The sequence below is a fragment of the Diadema antillarum genome, unplaced genomic scaffold (genome assembly GCF_040938485.1).
Source record: "Diadema antillarum isolate AM-2024a unplaced genomic scaffold, OU_Dant_1.0 seq00000652_RagTag, whole genome shotgun sequence".
In the NCBI taxonomy this organism is placed as follows: Eukaryota; Metazoa; Echinodermata; class Echinoidea; order Diadematoida; family Diadematidae; genus Diadema; species Diadema antillarum.
Window position 1 is genome coordinate 378,457 of NW_027271565.1, and position 27,366 is coordinate 405,822.

Here is a 27,366-nt window from a genome sequence, read left to right on the forward strand (position 1 = left end):
CCTGGTCAGTGACGGGGCATTAATCTGCACATTACTTGAATATGAGACCATTCTGAAGCAAATAATTTTCACACAACAGTAGATGTATAATGTACTCTTAAATGAATCCCACAAGGATTGGAACAATCATTCCTCAGCATTCCCACTGATTCCCACTGATCGGTTACTAGCCATCCCCTTTAAAGGTTGGACCCACTGTTTTTAAGACCACTTTATTTTATTATTATTATTTTTTTTAAATAGCTCAGCTATTTCAAAACCGATTTACATAAAATTAACTCTGAAACTTATTATACCTGTATGCCCTGTTACATTTAATAAGTTGTTTTTAATTATCTCGTTAGTTAAAGTTAAAAATCTTAATCCCCCATCTCAACCAAAACTATACCATCCCTTTAATGTTGGTAACGATGGCAAATTATAGTTTGAAAAAGAAGAAAACTAAGATGAAGATTAATTGGTATATAGAGTATATCATAGTATGTAAGTAGTATATATGAGGAAGTAGACAAACTAAACTGAGCTGTACTGAATTGATCACGTGAATGAGAAGCATCCAGAGAACGTGGTGTGAGGGCGTGGATGATTGTTTTTACGTCCCGTCAAACTCCCGAGACGGAGATTCTGCGGATTGCTTTTTCAGCATGTCGGAGGAAAATAACTGCGGGCCGACATTGACGCGTAGCCTGGGTGTCTGGTAATCACATTGGAGGATTCTCGTACTTGACCTGTTGCTCTTCCGCCATCTCTTTCTCGACCTCTTCTCAGACGCTCATCGCTTTTCCATTCATTATCTCATCGTCTTTTCTCCTTTTATTCTTTCATTCCATTCTCTTCTAACTTTGCATTCGTGGCACGTAATTATTATTGTTCTGTCTTTTATTGTTTGTTTCATTTTACAGCTTTATCTTTTCACCTTATCTTTGTCTTAAATGTTGTGTGTATTATGTATTATTATGAATATAACACGCACACACACACACACATACACTCTCTCTTTTTTTTTCTCTCTCTCTATACATTTTTACATTTGATCTATTTTGTTTGTTTGTTTACTTATCTATACATGTCTTCCTTTTCTTTTCTTTTTTTTTTGGTTATTTTTATTATTATTGTTAGGTGACATTATCAGTTGTGGTATTAGTATGATTATCATCATTATCATTAATTTGTATTATTATTATTATAGTCACCATCATTAGTTAGGGAAGCCGGGTAGGAGAAGTACAAGTAGTGTCATTATGACTATTATTTCCATTATTTTTATCGTCATAATTACTATGCGCATTACTTTGGAAATAATTAATGACCGTAATTATGGTCCGTATCCAGGTAAAAAGCTAAAATGAATTCAAAACGGAATGAAAATGATATCATAAATTCTCTAAATTCCGATGACATTCAGTGGAACTGTACATAACGTCTCGAGTACTTTACTTTACATTACAGAACCGATAGCAGAACTTCGTCCTTTACGCCTAAATGACGCAGACAAACGGCAGTTATGTTGATCGAGACCGACTTCAATAATTTAATCAACAACGAAATGCATTCTGTCAATGAAGCATAATCGGGTTCCCCTATCTGCACATACTCTAAGCATGTAATTAACTTCGTGGTGTGTATGGTTGTCATCAAAATATCATAAAATCTTGCTGCTCTGAGCAATCTAGAATAGATTGCGCGATCAATATTTTGAATGAAGTGCAATAATTATCTTTACAGCCACCCAGATTTGCTCATATAATCTTACATGGCTTCGTCGGCTTTCAGCAATTTTTGAAATTTTATCGCTGTTAACTGTGCTGCTCATCAAAACGACAAAACTGGCTCACATTTTTACCAGCTTGTCTTTTACATGGGCCTCCCTTTTCCAATAATATAATGATTAGAATATATTTTTTTACTAGTCATTTAATGAAGTTGTTTTATTCACGTTGCATGTAGTCCAGCTCAACATGAACTCGTACTTTAAACTCTTCACCCAATTTCATATCGATGTGCAGCTTCACGTGCGTCGGAATCCTACTGCAGCTTAATATAGCAACGCAATCACGTATTTCATCAGCAAATTAAGCGCTAATTGGCAACTAATTAGCGAAATGATGCGAGAACCAAATCCTAATCGAATATGACAAGATGTATAACGGTGATACTGTCAAAAGGGCAGAAAAAACCCCCCAACAAAGCGACAAATCTATGAATGCAACAGAAATATCCACCAAGAAAGAAGAGAAGAGTCATCTGCTGGCATGTTTGCATGATATTTAATTTGATAACCACGTGGCAGTGATTCCTGTAAGAAATTTCTTGTTAACTTCCATTCACAAGGGATTTTTTTCTTTCTTTATCCTTTTTTTTTAATATCCTGCCTAACGAAATCTAAATGGGGTACATAGGAACCGTCGTGTGGTTGGTCGGTCGGGCGATTGGTTTGTTGAAAATGTTGCGAATCGAATTACTTCTTCAGTCTTGAAGCGATATAAAACAGAATTTGACACACATGTTGAGCTCAATGTGAAGTTGTGCGAGACACGTATTTCCATTTTTGACATTTTTAAGTTTTGCTAATTTCTGTAAAAAAGTTCTTGTATAGGGGATATGGGTATGCAATTGTCATTGGGTTACCTAACCATGTCATAACCTCACAATTTTTCATTTATCATAAAGAAAAATGAAGAAAAGTCAATGTTTCTGTCATTTAAATCGACACATGATGTTATTCCTGGTTGAATAACTTCAGATTAGTGGTCAGTTAGTTATATACGAGGATTTGAGCCTCGGGCATAATTGTATTTGAATGAAAAATAGAAATTTCAAAATTTCTCACTTTGCCCATTTACATGTTCATGTTGACCGTTCAAGAACTACTGTTTCCTGAAAAATTTGCGAAACTTCAAAAATGTCATAACTTCCGTATTTATTATTTTTTTTAATCCGATTTCGATCAAAATTTTTACCGTTGAACTCGTAATATTGTTCTCTCTCTTATCAGCCTAACTTATAGACACATAAATTTACTGGATTTCCCCTTTAATCTGTCCTGTGACATTTATAGTTCTTTTTCCACCCTACACGTTATTTGCATTGCGTCGAGTGGAATAGCGCCCTCTTGTGAGCAACGTGATGATGGGACAAACTTGGGTGGCCAGTGAGAGCAGACGGTCTCTCTGTGTGAATCAAGTTATGTAATACGATAACTTCACAACATTTTTCAGTTCATAGATACGGAACGAAGAGATAGAAGGTGACTGCTGACATGAAATTCGTACATGACAGTACTTCAGTTAGAAAAGAAACAGTCGTGTAATGATAGCTCCGAGGTGTAACATTTCAGTTCAAGGTCTTGTCAAGTTCAAGGATTGTCAAACTGCAATAAAAAGCGTGTGTTTTTCTGTAATAGTATAGCTTAAAGATCACTTGCGCAAAAACTACACTGGTACCAAAACTAGTGTGGTACTATTAAAGGACAAGTTCACCTTCATAGACATGTGGATTGAATGAATGCAGCATTATTTATAGATTCTACATCAGCAAGAGTTTGAGGAAAATCAGACAATCCGTCTAAAAGTTATGAATTTTTGAAGTTTCTGCTCAGTCACTGCTGGATGAGGAGACTACTATAGCTTGTGATGTCACATGTGTACAACGATATAAAGAAAATATAAAGAAAATTCAACGTATATTCACTTTTCTTGAATAATAAAAGAACACTTGACTTCCCTTATTCAGAAGGCAAGCGGGAATATTATTACCCTCAACGTACGTCAGTCTCAACGTACGTCAGTACAAGAGTCGAGGAAATGTGCACTTTTTTTCAAAAAGTAACATTTTGTGAAATTCTCTTTATATTTTCCGTATAGTGTTGTACGCATGTGACATCATACACTGTGGTAGTCTTCTCATCCAGCAGTGACTGTGCAGATACTTGAAAAATTCATAACTTTTGAACGAATTGTCTGATTTCCTCCAAACTTTCACTGATGTGTTCTACTAATATTGCTGCATTTACTAAATCCACATGTCTATGAAAGTGGACTTGTCCTTTAATTGTGTTTATGTTTTTGTTCTTCGTGTATTTCTGCCAAACAGTTGACAAAAATCAAACAGCAACAACAATAAGAAAATAATTATCGCAAAACGGCTTGAGCGCCATTGTTATACATTTTACAGTATTAAAGTCCGTCATCAGATAGAGCAAAGAAAAATCTGTCCAATTATACTTCACTCTTTGCATATTAAAAATGGACTATTCTCAAAGTTATGATTAAGCAAATTCGATATCTTCTTCTCATTTTTTTAAAGCATGTTTATAGATCTCAAAGTGACAAGAATGATGTCAACTCGTTTTGCTGTCAAATTCTTTTTTTTTCTCGGAGTCTTTTTGTGCTTGTATTTCCCCCTCCAGTTTGTCACCTCTCTACCAAGTCCTTATCCCTAAATGGACACTCAGGTAGACCATAATAACAATTTCATTGAATAACCACTGTTTGGCTGTAAGGGAAAAAGAAACTGCAAAATGAATTTGTATGTATTTTTTGCGTAAGAGGACGCCTGTAAAATCTCAACAAACGTAACCTTCATGTGCAAAACGTAGGATAAAATGGCCTTATCATGGGATACATGACAAAACCCAACGGTGTGAACATGCAATAACATCCAGTCCTCGCTAACGTGATAATTACTTGAATAAGAGTTTAAAAAGGGTGTATCTGAAGGTTTCTTGAAGACAATGTCTACAGAATTGAATGAAAAAAAAAAGGGAGGAGGAAAAAGAAGGAAAAGATCCTGTGAAACCCTCGTCGAAAGTGTTTCGTCTTCGTTATACGTCCGGGCAGTTTAAAATGTTTAAGACATGTCACATCCCATTTGTATCACAAGACACTTATAGGTCTATATGATTACATTATTCACATGAGAGGTTATTTGACAACCTTGCCGATCTGCAAAAGGTACGCCAGTTATATCACTCAGCAAGAGGGTGTGCGAGAGATAGTGAGACTTAGAAGGAGAGACAGAGGAAGAGAAAAGGAAGGACAGGCATTAAAGTGAAGAAGAGGAGCGAGGAAGAAAGAGAGTAGGAGAGAGGGAGAGAAAGAAAGAGAGAGGGAGAGAGAGATACATGAAAAAAAAAGGAGAGCGGGAGAGAGGAAGTAGATGATTTATTGGTTTTGACGCGATCGTCTTCAAACACTTGTGTCACACTTCCGGTGACATGTTCCGTGGCTGAAAGCTTCAATTATTTGGCATTATTCAACTTTATTCAACGCCACCTTCAATGGGGAATTGTTCTTTGTGATTGCAAGCAGAGCAATTGTTTCTTTTTGGCGCGCTCGTGTAGATTTTTTTTTCTCTCTTTTTTTTTCACAGGCAAGCAAAATCACACGGACATGATTCCACCAACAGCTTGACTGACATTTGTCATATTTTTGGGGGCACTCAGGTGGTTCGACGAGTTTAGATAGCAAACCGGAGGATAGAGTTAATGTTATGACGCACACATAGGAAGACAAATCGACAGCTTGTGCTGCTTTGAATCACGTTTTCTTTTTCTTTTTTGATGATGGAATTAAACTGTTGAATTGAATTGAATTAAATAAGAAAGGGGTCGATGTCATGATTCGAGAAAGGAAAACCTGAAAGGAGATAAAAAAGACGGGTATGACAATACATTTGTAATATGATCGGATTATATTGAAAGGAAGAACGATGAGGAGAATATATTGAGAAAGAAAAGGAAGATATAAGAAAATATTTTCTAAATTCCTTAGCTTGAGGTGAGGGACTAATTCAAAATTTGATTGAAAATTTAATGTGACACCGAGATTTAGAGGAATTAGAATTAGAATCTATTTTGTCAGTCTAATTTTGGATTTGCCCTCAACAACAGTCTTATAGATTAATTTCCACTCTAAGGAATTTAGAGAGTAGGAAGGGAAGGAATAAATGGTAGAAACGAGTGGAGATTGAATGAATGAAATTAGATAGAAGATGAACGGCAAAAAAAAAAGAAGAACGAGTAAATCAAAAGGAAGGAAGCGAAGATGGAGAATGGCAAAGACGAAGGAGAAGAAAAAACAATGAAGAGAAGATTGGAAGGACAGTTGAAGTGGTGGTCGAGATTTAGGAAGAAATAGAAACGAAATAAACACTGCGTGTAAAAGATTAAAAGCTTATGGGTAAAAAAAGAGGGACGACTTTAACTCGTGAAGTCGGACAGTTGATGAAACCGGATACTGATGCATCGTGTTTCTAATCGGACACGCGCTCGCAAGTTGCCCACCACTTGACAGTTACCCTTTACGTTTATTCGGCACCGTGACCTACTTCAGTGGACGCCCTGTCTGGGGTTACCTCCTTTGGCACCATATGCTATACCCCGCTAGGGAAGAGGCACCGGTACGGTGTCAACTGGTCAGATGTTGATTGACATTTAAACCAAAGTGTGGTTGCGTGAAGACTGAATGATGTGTCTATAACATCATCTAACCCGCTCAACAGGAAAGGGTCTCTCTATCTCTCTATCTCTCTTTTTTTAAAACTAAATAGAAAATAGCCTTCAACAAATATTGAGCAATGTATGATTTCTACTAGAACACCTTGTTGTGTCCCACATTTTAGTAATAATGATAACAATAATTAACAAACATCTACAAATGGCCACAATGATTTTAATTTTCGGTCCGTCAGCACAATTATATGTACGTAGATGAACAATACACATCTGTTCCCCTAGAGTGAATATTCAATTTGAATAAATGTGGTCGACAATTTGGAGCTCCGAGCAAGTAAAGTACAGCTAAGTGGCAATATAGGATCAAATAATTTCTCCAATTAGCATAGATGCGGTTCCAATAATGTTCGTTATTGCATTAAGTAGTCAAAGAGTAAAAATAATCAACACAGACACACTTTTACACACAAACACACACACACACATACACACGCACACCTGCCTGCACCAAACACACGCACTCACACACACACACATTATACACTCACATAGACGATGAAATGACAGAACACTGCAACACGATTGCCAGACGTACTTGCTGGATTCTATGCAGTCTTCGTTTACAGCTGAAAGAGGTGTCGAATGATGCCCTCCTTCATCTGGCCATGTGGTCAAAGTGATATACCTTTACGTATATATATATATATATATATATATATATATATATATATATGTATTCATTTATTTATTCATTTATTTATTCATTCATTCATTCATTTATCTATCTATAAATTCAAGTGTGTATTATGCATTTATGCATGTATTAGGCTCTAAATATATCATTTTGTTCTTGTGTATTTATGTGTATACTTATTTATTTATTCATTGAATATCTATGTGCTTATTTGTTTATATATATATATATATATATATATGTATATATATATATGTTTATTCATATTTATTCATTTACATATTTATTTGTTTATTTATTTACAAATGCAGTGATTTATTGATTTTTTTATTCTTTTATTGCTACAGGTCAGAGCTGTTCATTATTTAGTAAAGAGGGAAAGAGAGAGAGAGAGAGAGAGAGAGAGAGAGAGAAGCCTGACGAAGCAGCTTTCAACAACAGGTGGTAGTCTGTGTGTGAATAATTAATAGAGCCCGTAGGTATCCACGGTACTGAAACATCCTGAAGCATCATCATTCTCAACCCATCACAGAATTAAATTAATGTCCATTATGTGACATCATGTAGATAATGTATTAATTACATCCTCCCCGCTGACCGGAAGACGTAAGCCCTAAGAACCCAGTTGACTGAACTTTACCTACAGCAACACTTCAAATCGTATCTGGCAGTCCCGCAGGCCATAATTATATCTTGTAGATTTGACAGGCATTTAGCCAACGTCACAATAGAAGGGTGACTGACTATTAAGGTCGGAAATGTTACCCTGACTCATTCGTACATCGAAAACTCACTACCATGATAGGCCACAGATGGGCAGACAACGCCACACGAATACAGATATATTGCAGTTAAAGAGTGTACCAACGCTAAGGGGGTTCGACTGTGCCCCCTATTCTGTACCTATAGTGCCTTAGCCAGACAGGTATGGTGTTGCTGGAGACCGTTTACGCCCTCCTGACCCGGTAGAGTATGTCTCCTTCCTCTGTCCTGCCACTGTCAAGGTGCCCTTTTCCACCCTGCCCCGCCCCCTTTTCGTGCCCTGATCAATAATGGTCTTGAAATCTGCCCCTCTCCCCTTTTCTAGGGCAGAAAGGCTGGGGTACTGTCCAACTGGGTTAGGGTCTGACGACGTGTATTCAAATGCTATTAGTCACACTTTTCCTCGGCTTCCTTCGTATACCCTTGTAAATTTGTCAAAGTTGAGATTTCTAAAATAGTGCCACTATTTCAGCCAGTATCTGGGAAGAAGGGAGAAAAGCAATCGCCATGCGAAATATCTCTGGCATGTAGCCACAAGCTTGTTCGCATTCTTTGTACTTCTTGCTTCTTCACAAGTCATGGATATCAAAGTAATCTTTGCTTTATGTTTTGGATACATTATGAGACAACATCTGTTTTCTGGGAGGCATTGATCACCCATTATTTGGACGCTTGAGTTAATTTGCTGGGCAAGTGTACTTTCAGCAGTTTAAGATCAAATCGTGTGTGCGTGTGTCATGTGTGGAACGCGGAAGAACAATAATAGTAAGACGTGGGGTCCTACTCGCTTGTGCTGTATAATGCCTACGACTGATATGTCCTGTGGATTAATTTGGAAGCCTCGACTGAATTGTTTGAGTGAAGTGGTGACGAAAACTTGGTTTCCAGTCCGTGCATCGGAAACCATCTTCACTCATCTTCTCTTCCCAAGCCTTTTGTGTTCATCATCCCGATCCGGCGGTTAGCCCGGTAAGACATTCTCCCTTTGACATTTCCAATGTTACCAGAGCTTACCAACTTCGTTAAATGCCAAGGGCTGAAGGGTATTTGCAGAGGAACTGTGTGGTAAAAGAGGCGTTTGCTTTACTTTGTTCAGGTATTCAGCCGGCAGTTTCTGGTTACCCAAGAAAGCCTCCATTTTAGAACCGAAGACAATGTCATGATTTGCGTTAAAATATAGGGCCTACAAAATATCACACTATGTGTAGTGGATGTTAGGGTAACAGTCTTACCTTTGTTAGAACGTGATAGTGTTCAGATTATAGTGTTCAGATTATAGTGTGTCCCAATAGTTGATGTCAGTTGGCTAGAAAATGATGTTTTTGATCCTTGATGTAATGCAATATGGCGGGTATCAAAGATGATAGTTGTCTTGACAATTGACAAGTTTGACAAGTTTGCATTTACTGCTATTTAAATTATTTTGTAGGGGCCTATAAATATTATCTCTTAATTTCTTGTTTCTGTCCGTCTGTCCGTCTGTCTGTCTGTCTGTCTGTCTTCTACTTCAAACACTGTCTTAGCATGTGTTTTGCAATATGTGTAGGGCGCAGTGGACATGGATTTCTGTAGTACGTTACAAAGTAAGCGAAAGCAGAAGAATGATAGGGCGGAGGAGGAGGAGGAAAAGGAGGGAGATGCTTAATACGAATCGTCAATAGTGATACTAGATAACAATGTATGTATGTGATTTTTTTTTGAATGATAACAGTTTGTTCTTTCTATATATTTCGCTATATTGTTTTTGCAAATTTTTGCAAATCAATGCAACATATCTATGATAATTGGAAATTGTTTCGTGTATTGGATGTTAATAATAATAATAATAATAATTGCATTTATATGGCGCTTCATACTGACGTTTCTAAGCGCACTTTGCTACTCATACAAATAGACCAGAAAACACAATAACATTAACAAAATTAACATTAACAGTAACAAAAGAAGAAGAAAGAAAAGAAAAGAAAAATACATGTGATACAATGGTACAATAATTGATAACTGTGTGCGCCTCCAGAAAAAAAAAAATATATATATATATATTACAGCTGATTAAACAGGTGAGTTTTAAGAAGAATTTTAAATGATTCGACAGATGAGGCATTCTGAATATAAAGAGGAAGTTTATTCCAAAGAGTGGGAGCAATGGAAGAGAAGGCTCGGTCACATAACGGGTTTTTGTACGTGGGCCATGAAGTAATTGGAGAGAGGGCAATATGCCCTTTTTCTACCGTGCTTACCTTGTGAACAGCTATGCTGAGAAGTCCTATTCTTCATTTCAAAAGTACACACACAAAACAAAAACACAAGCATAAACACAAACGCAAACGCAAACACAAACATAAACACAAACAAACGCGAACACAAACAATTCAAATTATCATTGTAATTTTAGTTTGAGGTAAGACCAGCTGCTCTGTATCTGAAAAGAAAATCAAAATTACCATGGTATTTGCCTGTAACTTTGCTTTCAGTTGTGATTTCTAAACACGTGACACCTGCTCCGAAATAAGCCTGAAATTTAAGCTCTTCCTCCGATTGTGATTACGATGTTCCATCCTTCTTGTACTGTAATGGAAAATACATAAGACGCGAGAAACAACTCAAATAACTATAGGAATCAGTCTGCTAGTGTCATGAACACCAGTTCGTTGAACCTGCTGAGGCGCTGTGGCGGTCATCGAATGTCGAGCTTAGTTTTCATGGCTTGTCTCTATGTCGATAGAAATCTCAGCAAGGCGAACTAAAAAGAATAAAAAAAAAACCCAACAACAACATGTGAAGTAAAAGTTGTATTGTAATCTAGCGAATGAGTGACTCTCATTAATTTTGTGTGTCAGTGTCCTGTGTGCGTATACCACAAACTCAACGATGCGAAGAACGGAGAATGTGGTGGTGGTTGAAGGTGGTTTACAACATGCTGCTGTGTCCACGGTGGTTAAGATGTCTGCTTGTAAAATGCACCAAAGTCCAATTTGCGGAATTATCAAGGCTTGTCTAACCAGGAATCTCGTAGTTGGTGCGCCGAGAAACACTGAAATAATAATTTTTGAGTGCTGCTTCACTGCATATCTTGGTTTGCAATTTTCAAAGTGTAGGGGACGGATGTTCACGTTGCATTTTAAAGGAAAGTCCATTCAAATATTACGTTGCTTTGTATGACTCTAGCAGTCCCCTCCATTTCCAGCAATTTTGTTTCTGCCTTTACAATGATATAACATTTGTTTGCATTTGTGTGGATAATGTACCTGTGTCTTATTACATGTTATATTACATAATTATTATTATGTTCATCGCATTGTTGTAATGACTTCCTGACATCTGTATATACGAATATTTCATTGTATTCCTAATTATTTGTTTCTTGGAAATGAAATAAATCAACTTGAACTTGAAAACAGAATAATCGGAGGCGTAGATAGTGAAAAATTGGTTACAGAAATCAAACACAATAAAAGAATTGAACTGATACAGTTTAGAGAGTAAGACAATACGGGAACTATGTATGATGTAGGTGTCGAGCAACTTTCCGTTTGTTTTGTAGACCCTACACACAATAATATATTTCACTAATTCTGATTTTTCTCAAATATTTTGGCACAGACAGAACTTATCCGCTGAGGAGGACATGCAAAAACGTAGCCTATTATAAATCTTAAGATTTTTTTTTCTCTACAGAGAAAGATGGAAATTTATAATTTTTTGTATGCAAACGAAATGGGAAGCTGCTCAATATCTGTATCACACACAGAATTGCCAATTTTTATTGTTCTCTCTAAATTCTAACTGTTCATAACTCTGTGCATGCAGCGTGTGTATGCATGTGTCGAATTTTACCCCTAAATTCTCATTGATCTACTTTGATTTCTGATTTTCCTGTTTTCACAAAAAGCAACATATTATCAGGATGAAATCTCCTTAAAGTTCACTGGCACATCGGCAGAGAATTACTTAAAGCCTCAGAGAACTCATATGTGAAAAAGTCAAGTATCATATCATAAGAAGGCCAGTTTTAAACCTTTATTTTTATTTTTTTTTTTAAATCTTAATTTTTTTTCGCCATTTATGTACCTTAGTATCTTCATGCATGCCAAATTCACAAGCGTGTAGACGTAATGCTGCTTGATGAACAAGGATGATTTGTATGTGGACTTATTCAAGAATCGACATAGTTTGGGTAAGGGAAAGAGTTTGCGGGAGGGGAGAAGTTGGCCGAGAAGGGTAACGATGCTACTGCGGGAAGGAGTGAAAAAGGGTTCTGGCACGGAGCCCAGGGATGAAGTACCCCCTCACCGTTGTTGGTGCTCTTGAAATCTCTCGTTCCTAATATCCTGTGTTGCTGTGTCATAGCACAGCCGTTGCCGATGAGCAGTAAACGAAACTGAGAAAAGAAAACAACAACAACAGCCGCCAAAAAAGGGAGAAAGGGTTACCCAAAACACAAAATGGTCTAAAAATAACCTGTCCATCTAACCGGTGCAGGCTTTCCCCCTCTGTCGACCCTCACTCGCTCCTCAAGATCGGAGAAGAGATCATCTAACTTTATAGTCTGCGGCTAATTGAAGGCATGTACATTGCTCCGATGAAATGTCCAATTTTATGCATTTTCTCTCTTTTTTCCTCTCTCATTGGCACTGTGCATCCCCTCTCCCTCTCTTTGATTCGCCCACTTTCTACCAGCCCCCTCCACTTGTCGAGGCAACATCGATCCTAGCGCCAGCTCGTTTCACTCTGCAAATTTACAATTTCGCCGACACACAGTGAGGAGAATGTGTGTATGCAGATAGCGTAACCTGAGATTTAGGCAGGTTTCTTTTTTTCCATCACGTCTTTCTGACACTTGTTTTGTTTTTTCTTCCCTCTCCATCTTGTCTTTGCAGGGTTCGATTCTGACTCTGAAAACGGTTTCGCCTTCGCCTGACAAGCTTCCATGAAACCAGACTTCGCCCAGGAATTATATCGAGTTCTCGGCGTTCGGCGGGCCTACCCTGGATCGCTGCCCTAGGGCTAATGGAGCAAATATTTTAGCCATGCTTTAATATTTACCCTACGTCGGGATATCTTCTTCGAAGGGTTGTTTGCGTGAATAGGAGATTCATTTTCGCTGAAGTCGAACGAGACAAGGCTACTTCTTATCGTAAACCGCTGAAACGCGGAAGCCATGCAATTGCTAAGCGGAATATTATTGGCTGTGCTGAAGAGAAGAGAGGAGGATGATATTACGCGCCACGGGTAGCCGATCGTTTTCAGTCGTCTGCTATTTCTACTCGGCCATCGACTTCGACTGCGTGGGAGAGAGAGAAAAAAAAAAAGAAGTTTGAGCTAATGTTGATATTATGACATGCCGAGATTTTCTTACGGAGCTACCTGCTGGAGACGAGCGGGGATTTCGTATACACCCTTAGTGAGTAGGCGCCGGTAAAGTGGCTGTGCGCTCAAGTGTGCAAACGGTGCTTTATAGAGGGGGAAGTTTTGGAGAACATAGCCGCGAGATGCGTGTGAAACCGAATGGGATTTACAGCGGGACAAAGAGCAAAGATTCAGAGTCCACCTTACGGGCTGCTCTGCGAGGAATGTCACTGGTGCTTATTGTTGTTGTTTGCTCAAGCACCTCTGGCTGTAAGCTATGAGCGCACGAGAATCCCCGTCGCAGGCCTCGCGTGAGGGTGCCGCTGCCAGTCGACGCAGTGCCAAGCCGCTCGCTGTCTTAGAGCACATGGGCGAGATCGCGGCAGTCTTCGAAAGCGGTGTTGAGCTAACGTCTGGCGTCACGACGAGGACAGATATTAGTGCTTCGAGTGTCAACGAGCAGCGAGGGAACGGTGGGGAGAGGAGGAGGCGATCTCGTAACGCCACGCGGACTAAAAATGGGGTTCCGTGCGAGCGAGAAGCGGCACAAGCGGATTTCGAGCTCCTGTCAAAATTCCACACCAAAACAGAATGCCGCGTGAACGACAATAACAACGCGAAGAAGACAAAAACGGAGTACGCAAAGAATTTCGAGTACTCGGGCAGACAGTCGGTACGAGGAGGAAGAACAGCTGCTAACATTTCGCCCTCGTTCGCCATGGCATCGTCAAGTCCGCATCATGTTATGGATTTATTTACCTCCACGCCAAGATCGATTCCAGACACGAGTAGTGCTAGCTTCGCAGCGGGCACGTATGACTCGGAGTCGAACGGGGGCGTGGCATTGGACGAGTTCGAGAGCGATGACCTCCGCCTTCGAGCGCGCGAGGCGGAGTTTACCGCCACCTTACAGCCACGATCTTTCGATGCCGCCATCTACGCCACCTACACCGACCTCTCCTCGCTAGGTGTGCTCGGTTCGTGTGACGATGATATAACATACTATGATGAAGGAGCCGACGAGGAGAGAAGCGAACAGAACGGAGACGACCACCGTTTGAATGGCTCGATGGGATCGAGAGAGAGCAGCACAGATCGAGTCAGTTTAGACCCACGACCCACCGATTCACGAAATCTCAATAAATCCCTTGAATCAATATTGAACGAAATTAGGCTAAGCGAGGTGAAATCTCGCCGAGAGAGCGGGGGAGGCTCAGGAACTGACCTCTCCCTTGAGAGATCTCGAAGCTTGGAAAATATTCGCATACATTCGTGCTTTGAGAGTCAGCCGCTGGAAGCCCGCGAGAGGAGCTCTCCTCATCGTGATTCGAACGGTTCACCCGATCGTGGCAGCGATAAAGAAACCACCTTTGACAGACTCACGGACGTATTATTGACTCTCGAAGCCGACACGACCGGTGAGGAATCGCGGGCATGCGAATCAGAGGCAGAGCGAGTCATCGCTCCTGTGGAAGAAAATGCTAATGCGAATAGAACACACAGCGAGGCGGAGGCCGATTCATTTGTACACACCGCGCTGTACACACAGCCGCAGCGCTCGTCTAATATTCACGTGAACCCGAATAATTATGATGAGGATGTGAGTTGCACGCGGTGCGAGCTCGTTATGGACGATGTAGTGAAGAGAGCGGACAGTGAAAGCACCTACTGCAGCCTACCCACCGACTCAAAGCTAAATTCTAGCCCAGATTCAGGGCTTCAGCCACAGTCCAGCCAAGACTCTGTGACACAGCAAGATGAGGATTTGAAAAGGGGTACAAGCGAGGAAATTTTAGACAAAATGGAGACGAAAGGAGCGGGAGATGGAGCTGCGAGCGCTGACAAGGAGGATGTGGAATCGCTACGGAAGGAGATACGCGCCTGGGAGGAAAAATATGGCGACTTGGAGAAACGCGTGCGTGCTATGGATAACAGTGGAGGAGTGAGCTCGACGCCTAGCAAGGCTTCGGATGATGGGATGGGGGAGGGGAGCTTGCCGGAGCTACAGGCGAGGTTAACGGCCTCGGAGGCGTTGATGTTGGAGCTTAGGGAGCAAAATGAGTGCTTTGCCGAGGAGATAGAGGAATTAAAGTTGGAGCTTGAAGAGGCAGCGGACCGAGTCCGAGAGGGGGACCTTGAGGAATACCGGGATCTCAAACACGAGCTTGACCAGGTTACCAAGGAATGGAGAATCCTCCAGTACCGGCTGAGGAAGGCCGATCGGAGGGTGGAGCAGGCCGAGCAGGAGCGATTAGAATGGGAGGAGAAGTGTCAGATCCTCATGATGCAGATGGACCAGATGCAGAAACAACAGATGCTTCAGGTAGGGGAGGGGGCAGGGGCGGGGTCGGGAGGGCTGGGCCCAGGGAGTGCTGGTTCTGGAGCGACAGGTGTTGGGGCAGGTGGAGGAGCCAGTGATAAAGCCTCATCGGCGGGAGGGAGCGGGTCGGAGGAGGAGGAGAAGACCACGGATAAGGAGATCCTTGGTCTTAAGCAGGAGCTCAAGATTGCCAAGGATGTATCGATCCGCCTCCACCAGGAGCTTGAGATGGTGGAGGAGAAGCGAGCCAGGACGGAGGAGGAGAACCAACTCCTTCGAAGGAAGCTGGTCGATTCAGAGGCCTCAAGGAAGGAATTCAAGCGGGACTTGGAGAAAACACGGCTAGAGGTATGTCAAACAACTTTCACAGAATAATATTGTGACGTCATTTTATCTGTTCACAATCTTTCCAATCGCTAAAGCACGTGTGTTTGTTTACCATTGTCTCAGTCCCTTTTTTACAGCATGTACTTATGTTCCTCTACCTACAGTGCAACTCCACACGAATCGAATCATTCCACAGAGGCTCACCCTACACGACACCTCTCACAAAGTGAGATCGATAAATCTGTTGGTTCGACAATCATGTAGCTAATGATGCCTATATGGATTGTTTGGTGTGCATATTTACCACGGCACTCTGTCATCAACAGAGAAAGTAACTCTTGCAACAGTTCACAATAGGTCGATAGAAAGAGGTGTGTCGCGTAATTCATATTCCACTCAAACAATTAAGCATGTCTGCGTATCATTGCTAAACAAACTATTACGACTGAATCAAATGAGTTCTACTTTTGTGAAAGGGTCTGCCTAGTCCCACCTGAAGTATTTTTCAGTTGTACACTGTGTGCTCAAAGAGTGGGCCGAAAATCCGGCGATTTCATAAACCGTTCTATGACGGTAATTATAATTTACTTCCTGTGTTGACACATGTGTAGTTGAAGCCTCATTTCAGTCACATAAGTAGTTCTTGAGAATGACAAGAAGTTCCTGCTCTTTGAACTGCCGCAAGCAATGTTAGAATGCTTGTTTACACTCTGAAAATGGCGCCATTTTGAATGCGAATACATTCATCATCTACCTGTGTAGCTGCTATGCTCGGACATGAGTGTTCAATCGTAATCGTCTGATCATAACAATCGCTGTGTGTGATGTACCGCCACGCTCAAACAAAATGCCTTGTGTACGCCAAAACCAAATTCCTCGCCAGAATTCACACCGGCAATTACACACACTGGTGAGCCTTTTCATAGGCTCATCCTCATCGAGTGTTTACTCAGGCCTTGATTTGAGAAAGGAGGTACATTCAGAGATTGAGAGGAGAGAGAAAAAAGTTCGACCCCGTAAAGTTATTTGCCAATACTCTGCGTGACATAAATTGGAATAATTACTTGCCCTTTCCCAGGAGCGCCGGAATTGTTCTTTTGTAGACAGTTACGTCAGTACAGCACAAATGACGGAAACACTTTCTTGCTCTATACTTGATTGCAACACATACATAGATACATACATACATATATACATGTTCATACATATATGCATACAGACATTCACACACACACACACACTTTAATTCATGCATTCGTACGTACATACATACACATAGTTATACATAAACACATGATACACACGCGCACATGCATTCATATACACACACATACACGCTAACACACATAGGCCCTCCATTCATCTCCATTAATGCAACATACATACATACATACATGCATGGTGATGCATGTGTCCCGTGTGAAAACCTAAAAAGATTTCATTTCAAGGATCAATCACTCAAATCTGTCTCTTTCGTTGCCATGGTACCTCATACGTTTTAGGCCATCCACGGAGCCCGTGAGAGTGTTTGTGTAAAGACATGGCTGCTAATGTGGGTAAGACGGAGTGACACGACAACCACATGAATTATGTCAGGGCATCATACCGTTTGTTGGAAGTGACATGACTATATTACATTCTTGTGAGACGAAGCCGTGGTTGCGGTATAAACGATGAAAAAGAGTTGCATTATAAAGGTGTGGGTATTTACCGCTATACCTGTTTGTATTGACTCTATTACACTGAACGTGCGCAATCTCTTGCGGTTGTCTGATGCACATGTTAATCATACCCGATGGGATAACGCCGCACGAATGACAGGATAAGACCTGAATGCACTTGGCGAATTTGTTGGCGGTAATGTCCCGTATTAGCCACGGGATGGCATCAGAAAAACATGCCAGCGCTCATTTACAGCGCCGCGATCACGCTTTATGCTTCGTCAGCCTACCGTACACATGTCGACGCTTAGGGTGTGAGTTAATACTACCAGACTTCGCTTTTCCAACCGTTTCCACTTGACCAGGATGACGTCACAAAAGTAGTAAATTAAAAGCGAATATTGGAAACTTATTTCGTCTGAACTGAGCTATGTTCGACATTATTTGGGCGTCCACTTTTAGAGACAAAAATTACTAATTTACATGCTAATATCTCTCCAGCACTGAGCCTTAAGCTGCTGCTTATTGGCTTTGTGCTTTCTGCACACCACAAGTTTTTAATCGGTCGCATTTTGATCCTGGCTGAATGCAAATTAGGAAAGCGTGTGGAGGCAGAATATTGCGTCGGTATTATGATGTCGTTAGCTATAATGTTAATGGTCATCGTGGGATTCGAGTACGCATACCCGAGAGAGATTAGCGTGTGTATCTGTTTGCCACGGCTTGAAATGTACATAATTCTCTAGAGCAAATTACCGTATGGCCACCACGAAAGTATTCACAATGCAGACATTTGAACACGAATGTGTAGATACGTTTTTACCAGACCGGACTTGAATACTAAGCAACCATAAAACCCAATGCGATTTTCATCTAATATTACATCAAACTTGCTGTTTTACCAAAGAATCGACAAGAAAAATGTAGTAGATACAGCGGACATTAACTTCTCTCAGATAAAAGCAATGGATGTGTAACGACATCCATCTCAGTCCCATGCACTAATATTAAGATTAGTTCAAGCAAGAATTTACACCTCAACGTCTGCAGGATATTTTCCTGCGTTACGACAGATATTTCTGTGTTTGTAATCATGACATATTGGTTTCCCAATCCTATGATTACCGTCTTTCGGCAAATTGTTGATATTCTTTTGGTAATTCTTCTTTATAGAGAGGAAATCACACTATTTTCCCGCAAAAAACATGGTAGGTTACCCCGAGCTCCACACGGAAATGAAATGGAGTGGACCCAAGTTCAATTTTCACTACCAATTGCTCTCACTTTAGAACATGCATGACCTTTGAAACTGGAGATCTTCACTTCGAATACTATAGTATCTTGATACAGTGCTCCAGGCAAATAGCTTTATTTCTGTGCGCTGGCTCTAAATATAACTCGGTAATGAAAGAGATGTTGAGCAAGGGGTGAAGTATCATAACTCATCGGCCTGACTTGACCCTTTAAAGTTCATGCATGTGTAATGAATACGCGCCATAACAGGCGAAGCTAATTTCGAGCGGATTTGTCGAATTTTTATTCGTTTTCATTGTTTCAGCCAAGGGGAGTACCTCGGTTGCGGTGCATTAATCACGGTTATAGCTAGTCCAGGGCGGTGACGCACCCTGTGAAATACAACTCGTATATGTCTCTCTGTGATGACACTACGGCTTAGTAGTCTTGACTCAGTAGACCCCAGAAATAATTCGCTGAAATGTATTATTATACTCCTAGTTTGAAAGTGGATATCTCTCTTATGGAGGATATAATACAGTAAGGATATACAGGGAGGTTATAATCGACACTTTCATGACCATTGCTTCCAATGAATAGAACTGCCACATCCATCACCAATACCAACACGCACACTACCCCTGCCAAATGCACTATCGCTTATATCTTGATTATACCCATCACTCGCAACATCAGGCAAACTAATACAACGACATCACCAGCAACATAATAAAGCACCATTATCACAACCCCTAAGGCCAGCAGTAATATTATCGCCATCGATAATGACACTATCACACCACATAATATCATATTTTTACCTTATTAACCATCTCCACCACCACTACCAATTATTCCATCACCGCCGTGCACGACAGTATCAGAACTTCAATCTCCACCACCAAATATCGCTATGACATATCTTCCTCCTAAAATGTCTCCCTCCTCCCCCCCCCCCCACGGCCTTCGACTTGGTCAAGTCAATTTCGTAAACAAACAAACAAACAAACAAACAAACAAACAAACAAGCAAGCAAATAAAAAAAAAACAATGTTATCGGTGTTTAGGACAAAATCGTGGTCTTGGTTTGAAATGGATTCCTTGTAATGCTGTGCGCTCTTGTGCCCAAAAACTTAACAATAACAAACAAACAAACAAACAAACAAGCAAACTAAAAAACTAATGTTTTCAGTGTTTATGACAAAATCATTGTCTTGGTTTGAAATGGATTCCTTGCAATACTGTGCGCTCTTGTGCACAAAAACTTAGCAATAACAACATTCTTTTTTAAAATTCAAAACTTACAAAAAATCGACTGAATAGAATAAATTGTCATAAATACAATTGTTCATTTTAACTCGACTGTTTTGGACTATTCGTTGCGACTACTTGTTGAAGGGGGCACTCGTATCACACCTCGCTCATTCGCCCAACTCGTGTAATTGATTGAGTTAGCCTGATAAGGCGGTGTCAATGATACCCCCGCACTTTTCATGTCATCGCAGCGGACATCTGTACCTTATTGAAATTGGAAGCACTGGAGAGGAACTCTGATCTATGTACAGCTTGGTTTAACCCTTTTTATGCCAGTGAGTCCAATGTGTGCAGATTTTACAGACATACCTATTGACAGGAAACTTATGTTACACCAAGAGGTTTAAAGCGAGACTGGACTAAGGTGTGAGTTAGTTTTGATGAGAAAGAATACCGTATAGAATGAACAGAGTAATAAACATTTGACTGCAATCTGAAAAAACAACAACAACAGCAACAACAACAAAATGAGTTATAGAGGGAATGTAATTTTCATTTTATACATTTGCAAAACGTTTATGTTAAGGTTACAATCATAGGTAATACATTAGATGAAACAAGCATAAATAATCGTCACCTCTTAACTGTACCATCGTATATTAGAGGAAATCATTTCAACACTTAATAGATAATATTTGAACGACAACTTCCACTGTCGGTAAAAAAAATGGTAGTTTTCTAAATGCTTTCAATATTTTGTAATGAACTAATTCGACTTGTATAATTTAATGAATCAAAGCTGTTTTAAGAGGAGAAATTTCGTTTGGTAGAGTGCAATTTTTTTGCACTTTCGTCTGATGAGCAAATTTCCTGAATACCTTGTGAGGCAATGGATACAACTGAGACTAAATGTTTATTTGAATGAAAACAAGAACAATGTTCTAACGTTCACTGTCTTTTCCCTAAATAATATCAAATGTTGCTAACATAACAAAAGATAATCCCAGCTCCAATTTAATATGGTTACAGTCAATAACCAAGATTAGTGCATAGTCATGTATATCACAATGCACTCACAAACACACAATAGTGTGGTGGTATATGGCATATGACATGATGAGATAAAGTGACATAATCGTAATAGAAAAGTAAATACTTGTACACATAATACGATGCAGTATGTTTTCAAATGATAATAGATTTAAATGCGATATTAAATATATTGCCCTTGTACGTCTTATGATATCTCTAAATCATGCAGTATTACACGTCATGAATCGCTCCATAGCTCTATAGACGTGCTCGATGCCGTCAGGAGGAGTAAATTGGTGTCATTATTAAAAGCTAACAGCTGGCAAACTAATAGTCCGCCACACTATGAACCTGACATATGTCTGTCCGACCCATCCGTGATGCTAAAAATACACGCCATGCCCACTGGCCAGTATTATGATTTGCGGATTTAGCCAGTGAGGGGAATGGACAGGGAACTCTGGTATGTTGGCGATGTGGAAGTGTACGTGGTGTCGTGGAGACGACATCAATTTACTACGTCATAACCAACGACCTTTGACCTTCTACCTGACTAATCTGCACTCATCATTATAACAGCGTTATACCGTTCATTATCATCCCAATGTACTTTGCAATGATAGCGACAGCAAGCTTCGTATACTGTGAAATGTATAAACAAATATGCTAATGAAACAATTTTTTTTTTGTAACGGGGAAATTATACATGATAATGTCGATATCTATACTGCATTTTTGTCCTCGTTTAGAAAGAAATCGCGCAACAAATTGTATTGTAATTTCGTGAACTGATTTTTTTTTATTTTGTTTATTTATTTGTTGTCGTTTTTCACTTTCTCTCAGTGCACGTTATAATGCACTTACTTTACGTAGTTGCCCTTCTCGGATAAGAATCTTATACAGTATGTGGCGTTGCCACAATACATTAATATTTAGATCAACGTCTTCTCGTGTAATGCAGATGTTTAGGTGCCTATAATATCTTCAGTAGTAACACTAATTTATGACTTGATCAAAACAATGTGGCCTGATATAAAAGACTAGGTGAATAAGGGATGACACGAATTTGACAAACTCTGGCTGGAATCTTGGGATGATTCTAACAGGATCGTGTGTACATCAGATCAGTGCACGTTAGTGCGGCAAGAAATCGGAACGTGCAGGTCAGGTAGGCCTACATCAGTATTAACCCCCCCCCCCCCCCCCCCCCCCATCAAAAGGAAGACAGATAGGTCGGATGATTATGGTAGATAGATGGAAAACAATTTGGTAAATATATTTACAGATAGATTCCGCAAAACTATGAATGAATTTATACAGAAAGATGTGTGATAAACAGATAGATAAGATAGGTGGGTATAGATAGATAAAGAGACAGATTCACTGTACACACATACATAGATAAACACATACATGGAGACAAAATACGTAGATAGCTACAGAAAAAAAAATTAATGGCATAAACTATTATAGAGAAGAAAATAGACAAGTAGAATATGTTTTGTGTACGGAAGAAAATGAATGTAGGGTGTATGAATACATTATACGCGTGTAAAACAGTAAACGAGCAAGAGAGAAGGGTGGGGGATCTTGATGAAACGTTTGAATAACAGTTGAATATTTATTCTGTAATGTATGCATTTCATAATTATGGAGATTTTTGGTGCATGAGCGATGTGTTTGCTATTGACCGGAAATACACATTTAGTTTCACGCAGTAAGACCACGTGATAGCTTTACCGAGTATGGCGCGTTTGCAGAGAAATTTGAGATTACCGGATGGGGGAAAATGCACTTGTTTTCAAGACACGAGAATTAGGGATCTAGCTAATCTTCGTCCGCTATGAATAGACCCACTTCATGTCATATCATCATGATTTTTTTTTTTTTGAAATTCACCACGAAAGCAGAGGATTTTCTTTCCTCTTTTTAATCTTAATTAAATTCATTCCGTTTGAGCAATAATATAAGGGATGTGAGATATATATTGATAGTGATCGTGTCATCCTATTGCTGTCTTGTGGGCTATACGTTTTAATATTCCCTTGCTCAGCGATGGCGGCCATTTTGAATCCAACACGTCATAAACGTGACAGGGATCAATGAGCGTGATCAACCAATCACCTCCAATGAAAAAAAAAGTCAATAAATCTTCGGAAATCAGCTTGTCCACGTTCTAAGACTTTTAAAAAACCATGCTAATAATATCACCAGCGATCACTACTTTCCACATAAGTCTGTTATTGACCTGTAAAATATCGTCGCTGATTTGTTTTCTTCTTCTTTTTTAAACTGAATTGAGTCTTTGCGTCAGATCAAAGTTTTAATGACTAAGCAATGATAGGTTTTCCAGGAAAAGAATTTAACATCATCTCACTCATCTTATTCACATTCTGATTGCAACGGTAATCGGTCAAAACGTGTGAAACTTTCAAATGCCATAATTTTAACAGTTTTTGTTCGATGTTTTTTATGTTTTTATGTTAAAGAATTTTACATTTTCAATAAAGTTACCTTGAATACAGAATAAAGTTCTACTGCTAGGATGTCTTAGTGAGTTAGAATAAAATATTTTTTGATAGTATTCCTAACACCGAAATTGCATCTACTTCGGCGAAATTCTGAGCGATATCCCTGTGAGAGCTAGCGGGTTAATGACAGTGGTGATCCAAATAACAGGATGATCCCCTTGCACCAACGGCTTCCGCCAGATATCCGCCCCTTCCTGACCGATATGCAATTAACTCTGTATCACCTTTAAGCACTGCTTGGGATGTTTTTCAGCAAATTTTGACATGCTATCGTTTTCAAAACATGACCGCGATGGGTATGTAAATAGATGGAAATATTATGAAGATGATCCCTCATCGAGGAAGGAAAGAGTGTGCTTAGAATGACAAATTTGTGTCGTCGAACGAAAAAGAACAGAAATCTTTTCCTATCGTATCGTGAGAGACAAGATAAAGGTGTCGAATCCTGCTTTTCCCGGTCTCTGGTGATGATATTATCACTATTAATTGTCATTATTATTCAAGAACGAATGAATGGAGGAAGGAAGAAATAAATGAGGAAATAAATCAATAAATAAAGGCATAGATAAGTAAAGAGATGAATAAATAAATGAGTAAAGAAATGAATGAATGGATAAAATGTCAAATATAGATTCATAAAGCATTAAAGGAATGGATGAGTGTTAACTATTGTGTATGAGCTGACATCTCCGAATTACCTAGGGGAAACTATCGACATATACCATTATATTCATGCGTTAAGGATTGTGCGTAATATTTTCGAGAAAAACACACACACATATATTACACAAGAAACTCTCCCAACAAACAAACATGCAAACAGACCACCCATGACGCCATGAGCAAAACAAGCTCGTCTCATGTACTTCTGTGAGATCAGCTGATTAGAAACATATCCTTGCCATGAATGTTGTGACGGACATAGTCCAATCTGGATCAAACGTGCCTTAAAGATGTCTCAAGGTGATATGGAAGTGACACTTGAATAGAACTCTTATTTCTTTTTTTCCAAGATAGGGTCATCTAGCTTAACCGAGAAAGAAAAAAGAAATGACTAGAGATGAGCCAAGTGCTGGGCTGATGTCTAAGTATTCTTCAAATTCAGCCAGTTTCTCAGTCTTTGTGATTAGAACTTAAACCCGGTACGAGACAGGTGTACTGATGTGGAACTTAGGGCCTGATGTCATTATAGGCTTAAAGGGACTGTACAGTACTGGTTGAGGTAGGGATTCATGTTCTGAACATTCCTAAGTGAGATAATGAAAAGCCTCTTATGAAATATGAAAGAGCATGTAATTTTAAGAAGGATTCAACGTTTATTTGATGAAAATTGGTTTTCAAATGGCTGAGATATCCAAAAAAATGCTAATAATAAAAGGCGACATGCCCCAACTTTATTAGTATCTCTTTGTTTCACCTTGTTTTTGGATATCTCAGCCATTTCAAAACCGATTTTCATCGAATAATCTTTTGATACCCCTTAAAACTGCATGCTCTTTGACATCTCATAGAGTGGTTTCTGAATATCTCACAAAACGTTAAAAGCTAAATCTTCACCTCGACCAGAACTGTACACACCCTTTAATCCGTTATCAAGGTTTAGGATTTAACGGGAACTCACCCCTGTTAGGTCGCACTCATTAGAACAGCGTGAAAAACACGAATTCTTGTACCCTGCAACACAATGTATTATGACTATTATACGTGGATATTCCTTCAATGTCTTCGTAACAATACACGTCATAATAGATGTCTGGAGGCATTATCTTTTCCATTCTTCTGTTCAAGCTGATTCAGTTCAAGGGTGCATGATGCCATAAAATCCGACTGCGCCTGATGTCCTTATTTGTAAATCACACAGCATGCTCATAGATTCAATGACAGTGCCCATGTTTGCTTTTTCTCACGCATTATGAGTTTGACTACCGGTACCAATTGTATTTAGCTATAGTATTCTTATTTCCCGAGACGATGTTTCATTGTATAAAACTACAGTCCATAAACATGTGTCGCCATTACAAAGGGAATGGTAGGATGTTAAAAAAAGTGGAACACGTTGCTCAACATTTTTGGGGTGTGCTGGAATGTTGAAAGGTGAAAAAGGCAACTTTATACATGTACGAGGGCAGGAAATCAAATGATTAATTTATTAAATTAATAATGTCTGGGAATTTTAAATCTAATTTTGGCACTTTTCTTTTTCTTCATCTGCACCGATGTTTACGTGTTGGTTAGGGATAGCTGCTGGCTGAAAGCAGATTGGGAAGGTAGTCTGGCGTGTTTGGGCCAAAGTTGTCACACATCTTACCTTGTACAGATCAATTATTTCTGTTTTCATCTGTTTATTTATTTATTTATTTATTTATTCATTCATTTATTTATGTATATATGTATGTATGTATATATGCATTTACTTACTAATTTATTTATTCATTCATTCATTCAATTATTTTTTTCCACTTATTTTCTTCACCCACTGCTACATTTTCGTCTGCTTTTTCTTTACTATTTTCTGACACTTTCCGCAGCCAAAAGGGCTGCCACTATTATCATTACCATTCGTAACAGTATAAAGAGCAGCAGTAATATATATTGCATAATGAATTATACGTGATTATATTAAAAGAAATTATTGTCATTTTACATGTAGATGTAGTGAAAATGTGTGTGTGTTTGCGCGCTTGGGTTCAATAACTTATCCCACTCTTAAAAAAATAATAATAACCCGCTTCCCTGGTATTATGATTGTTTTCCTGTATTATTATGAAGATGTTTTTACCCTTTACGCTTATCTGCCTTCTAACATAGCCTTATTGAGAATCAGATATTCTTGAGACAAGTTCTCTAGCTGTATTATAACCGTCGACAGTGTGTTACCCTGTGATATCAATGACAGCGTGAGGGTAAGCTAAAGACGCGGCATGCATGCATGTTAGACGATTGTTTCACAATGAAATGCGTGATATCTCCGCAGATCATTTATCCCAGAATGAATCACGAGCTTATGGCGTTAACCCGACAAAAGAAGACGAAGTGCTGTCTGTCAGGAATGTAGATTGGTTGACTCATCACGTCTTTGTGGAGGCTGCTACTGTCTTGATGTACTTTTGACTCCTGCGAAGGGATAGTGTACCAATCTCGAGGTTTTCTCTCACAGCTTGACCTTCGTCCTTTTGTTGCAACGAACTTTTCTCTCTCAGCAAACAAAGGATGCTGAGCAGGAGAAGGGATTCATGCTTAATTTGAGTAGGATGTCCTGTTATTCGCAGGTCACCTTAAGGTCAACGGGTAGAAAGAATAGAAGAAAACCCCAAGCAAGACAGACTTTGTTTCTTCCAGACCTATATAAGTTCAGTGGAGGTTACGATAAGTCTGATGAATAACCCGCCTGCTTTGGTATTAAAAAACAATATCACATAGCCCACTGCAGAACGAGATGTATGTTGTCTCTAGGCGTATTTAAAGCGATCATATAAATTTCGGAGGAATATTTTGCAGGGAAGAAAACAGAACCAGATGTTTCCCATGAATTGTGTGTTTTTCCAAGTATAAGAAACAATCGTTGTATGACACGCTGGTAAGTATTAGGTGTAGGTTGAGAAGGAGGTGAAATTTGAGGAAATCAGCTACAGCCTTATTGTCTCATGAACAACAAATAAAGCACCAGCTCCAAATTCATGTCCATTGCATCCGTGTTTGGTTATAATTATGTTATTCACTTGAAATCCAGCCAATCTTTAGGACTTTCT

The 27,366-nt window shown here is 39.5% G+C and overlaps 1 protein-coding gene across 1 annotated transcript in view; it reads left to right on the forward strand.

The window, feature by feature from the left end:
* The first annotated feature begins 13,536 nt into the window (after positions 1-13,536).
* LOC139736550 (uncharacterized) overlaps positions 13,537-27,366 on the forward strand; it is an 87,408-nt gene continuing 73,578 nt past the window's right edge. Inside the window, exon 1 of the mRNA XM_071647300.1 lies at positions 13,537-15,927. Within this exon, the coding sequence (XP_071503401.1) occupies positions 13,537-15,927 (2,391 nt within the window). The remainder of the gene's footprint in view (positions 15,928-27,366) is intronic.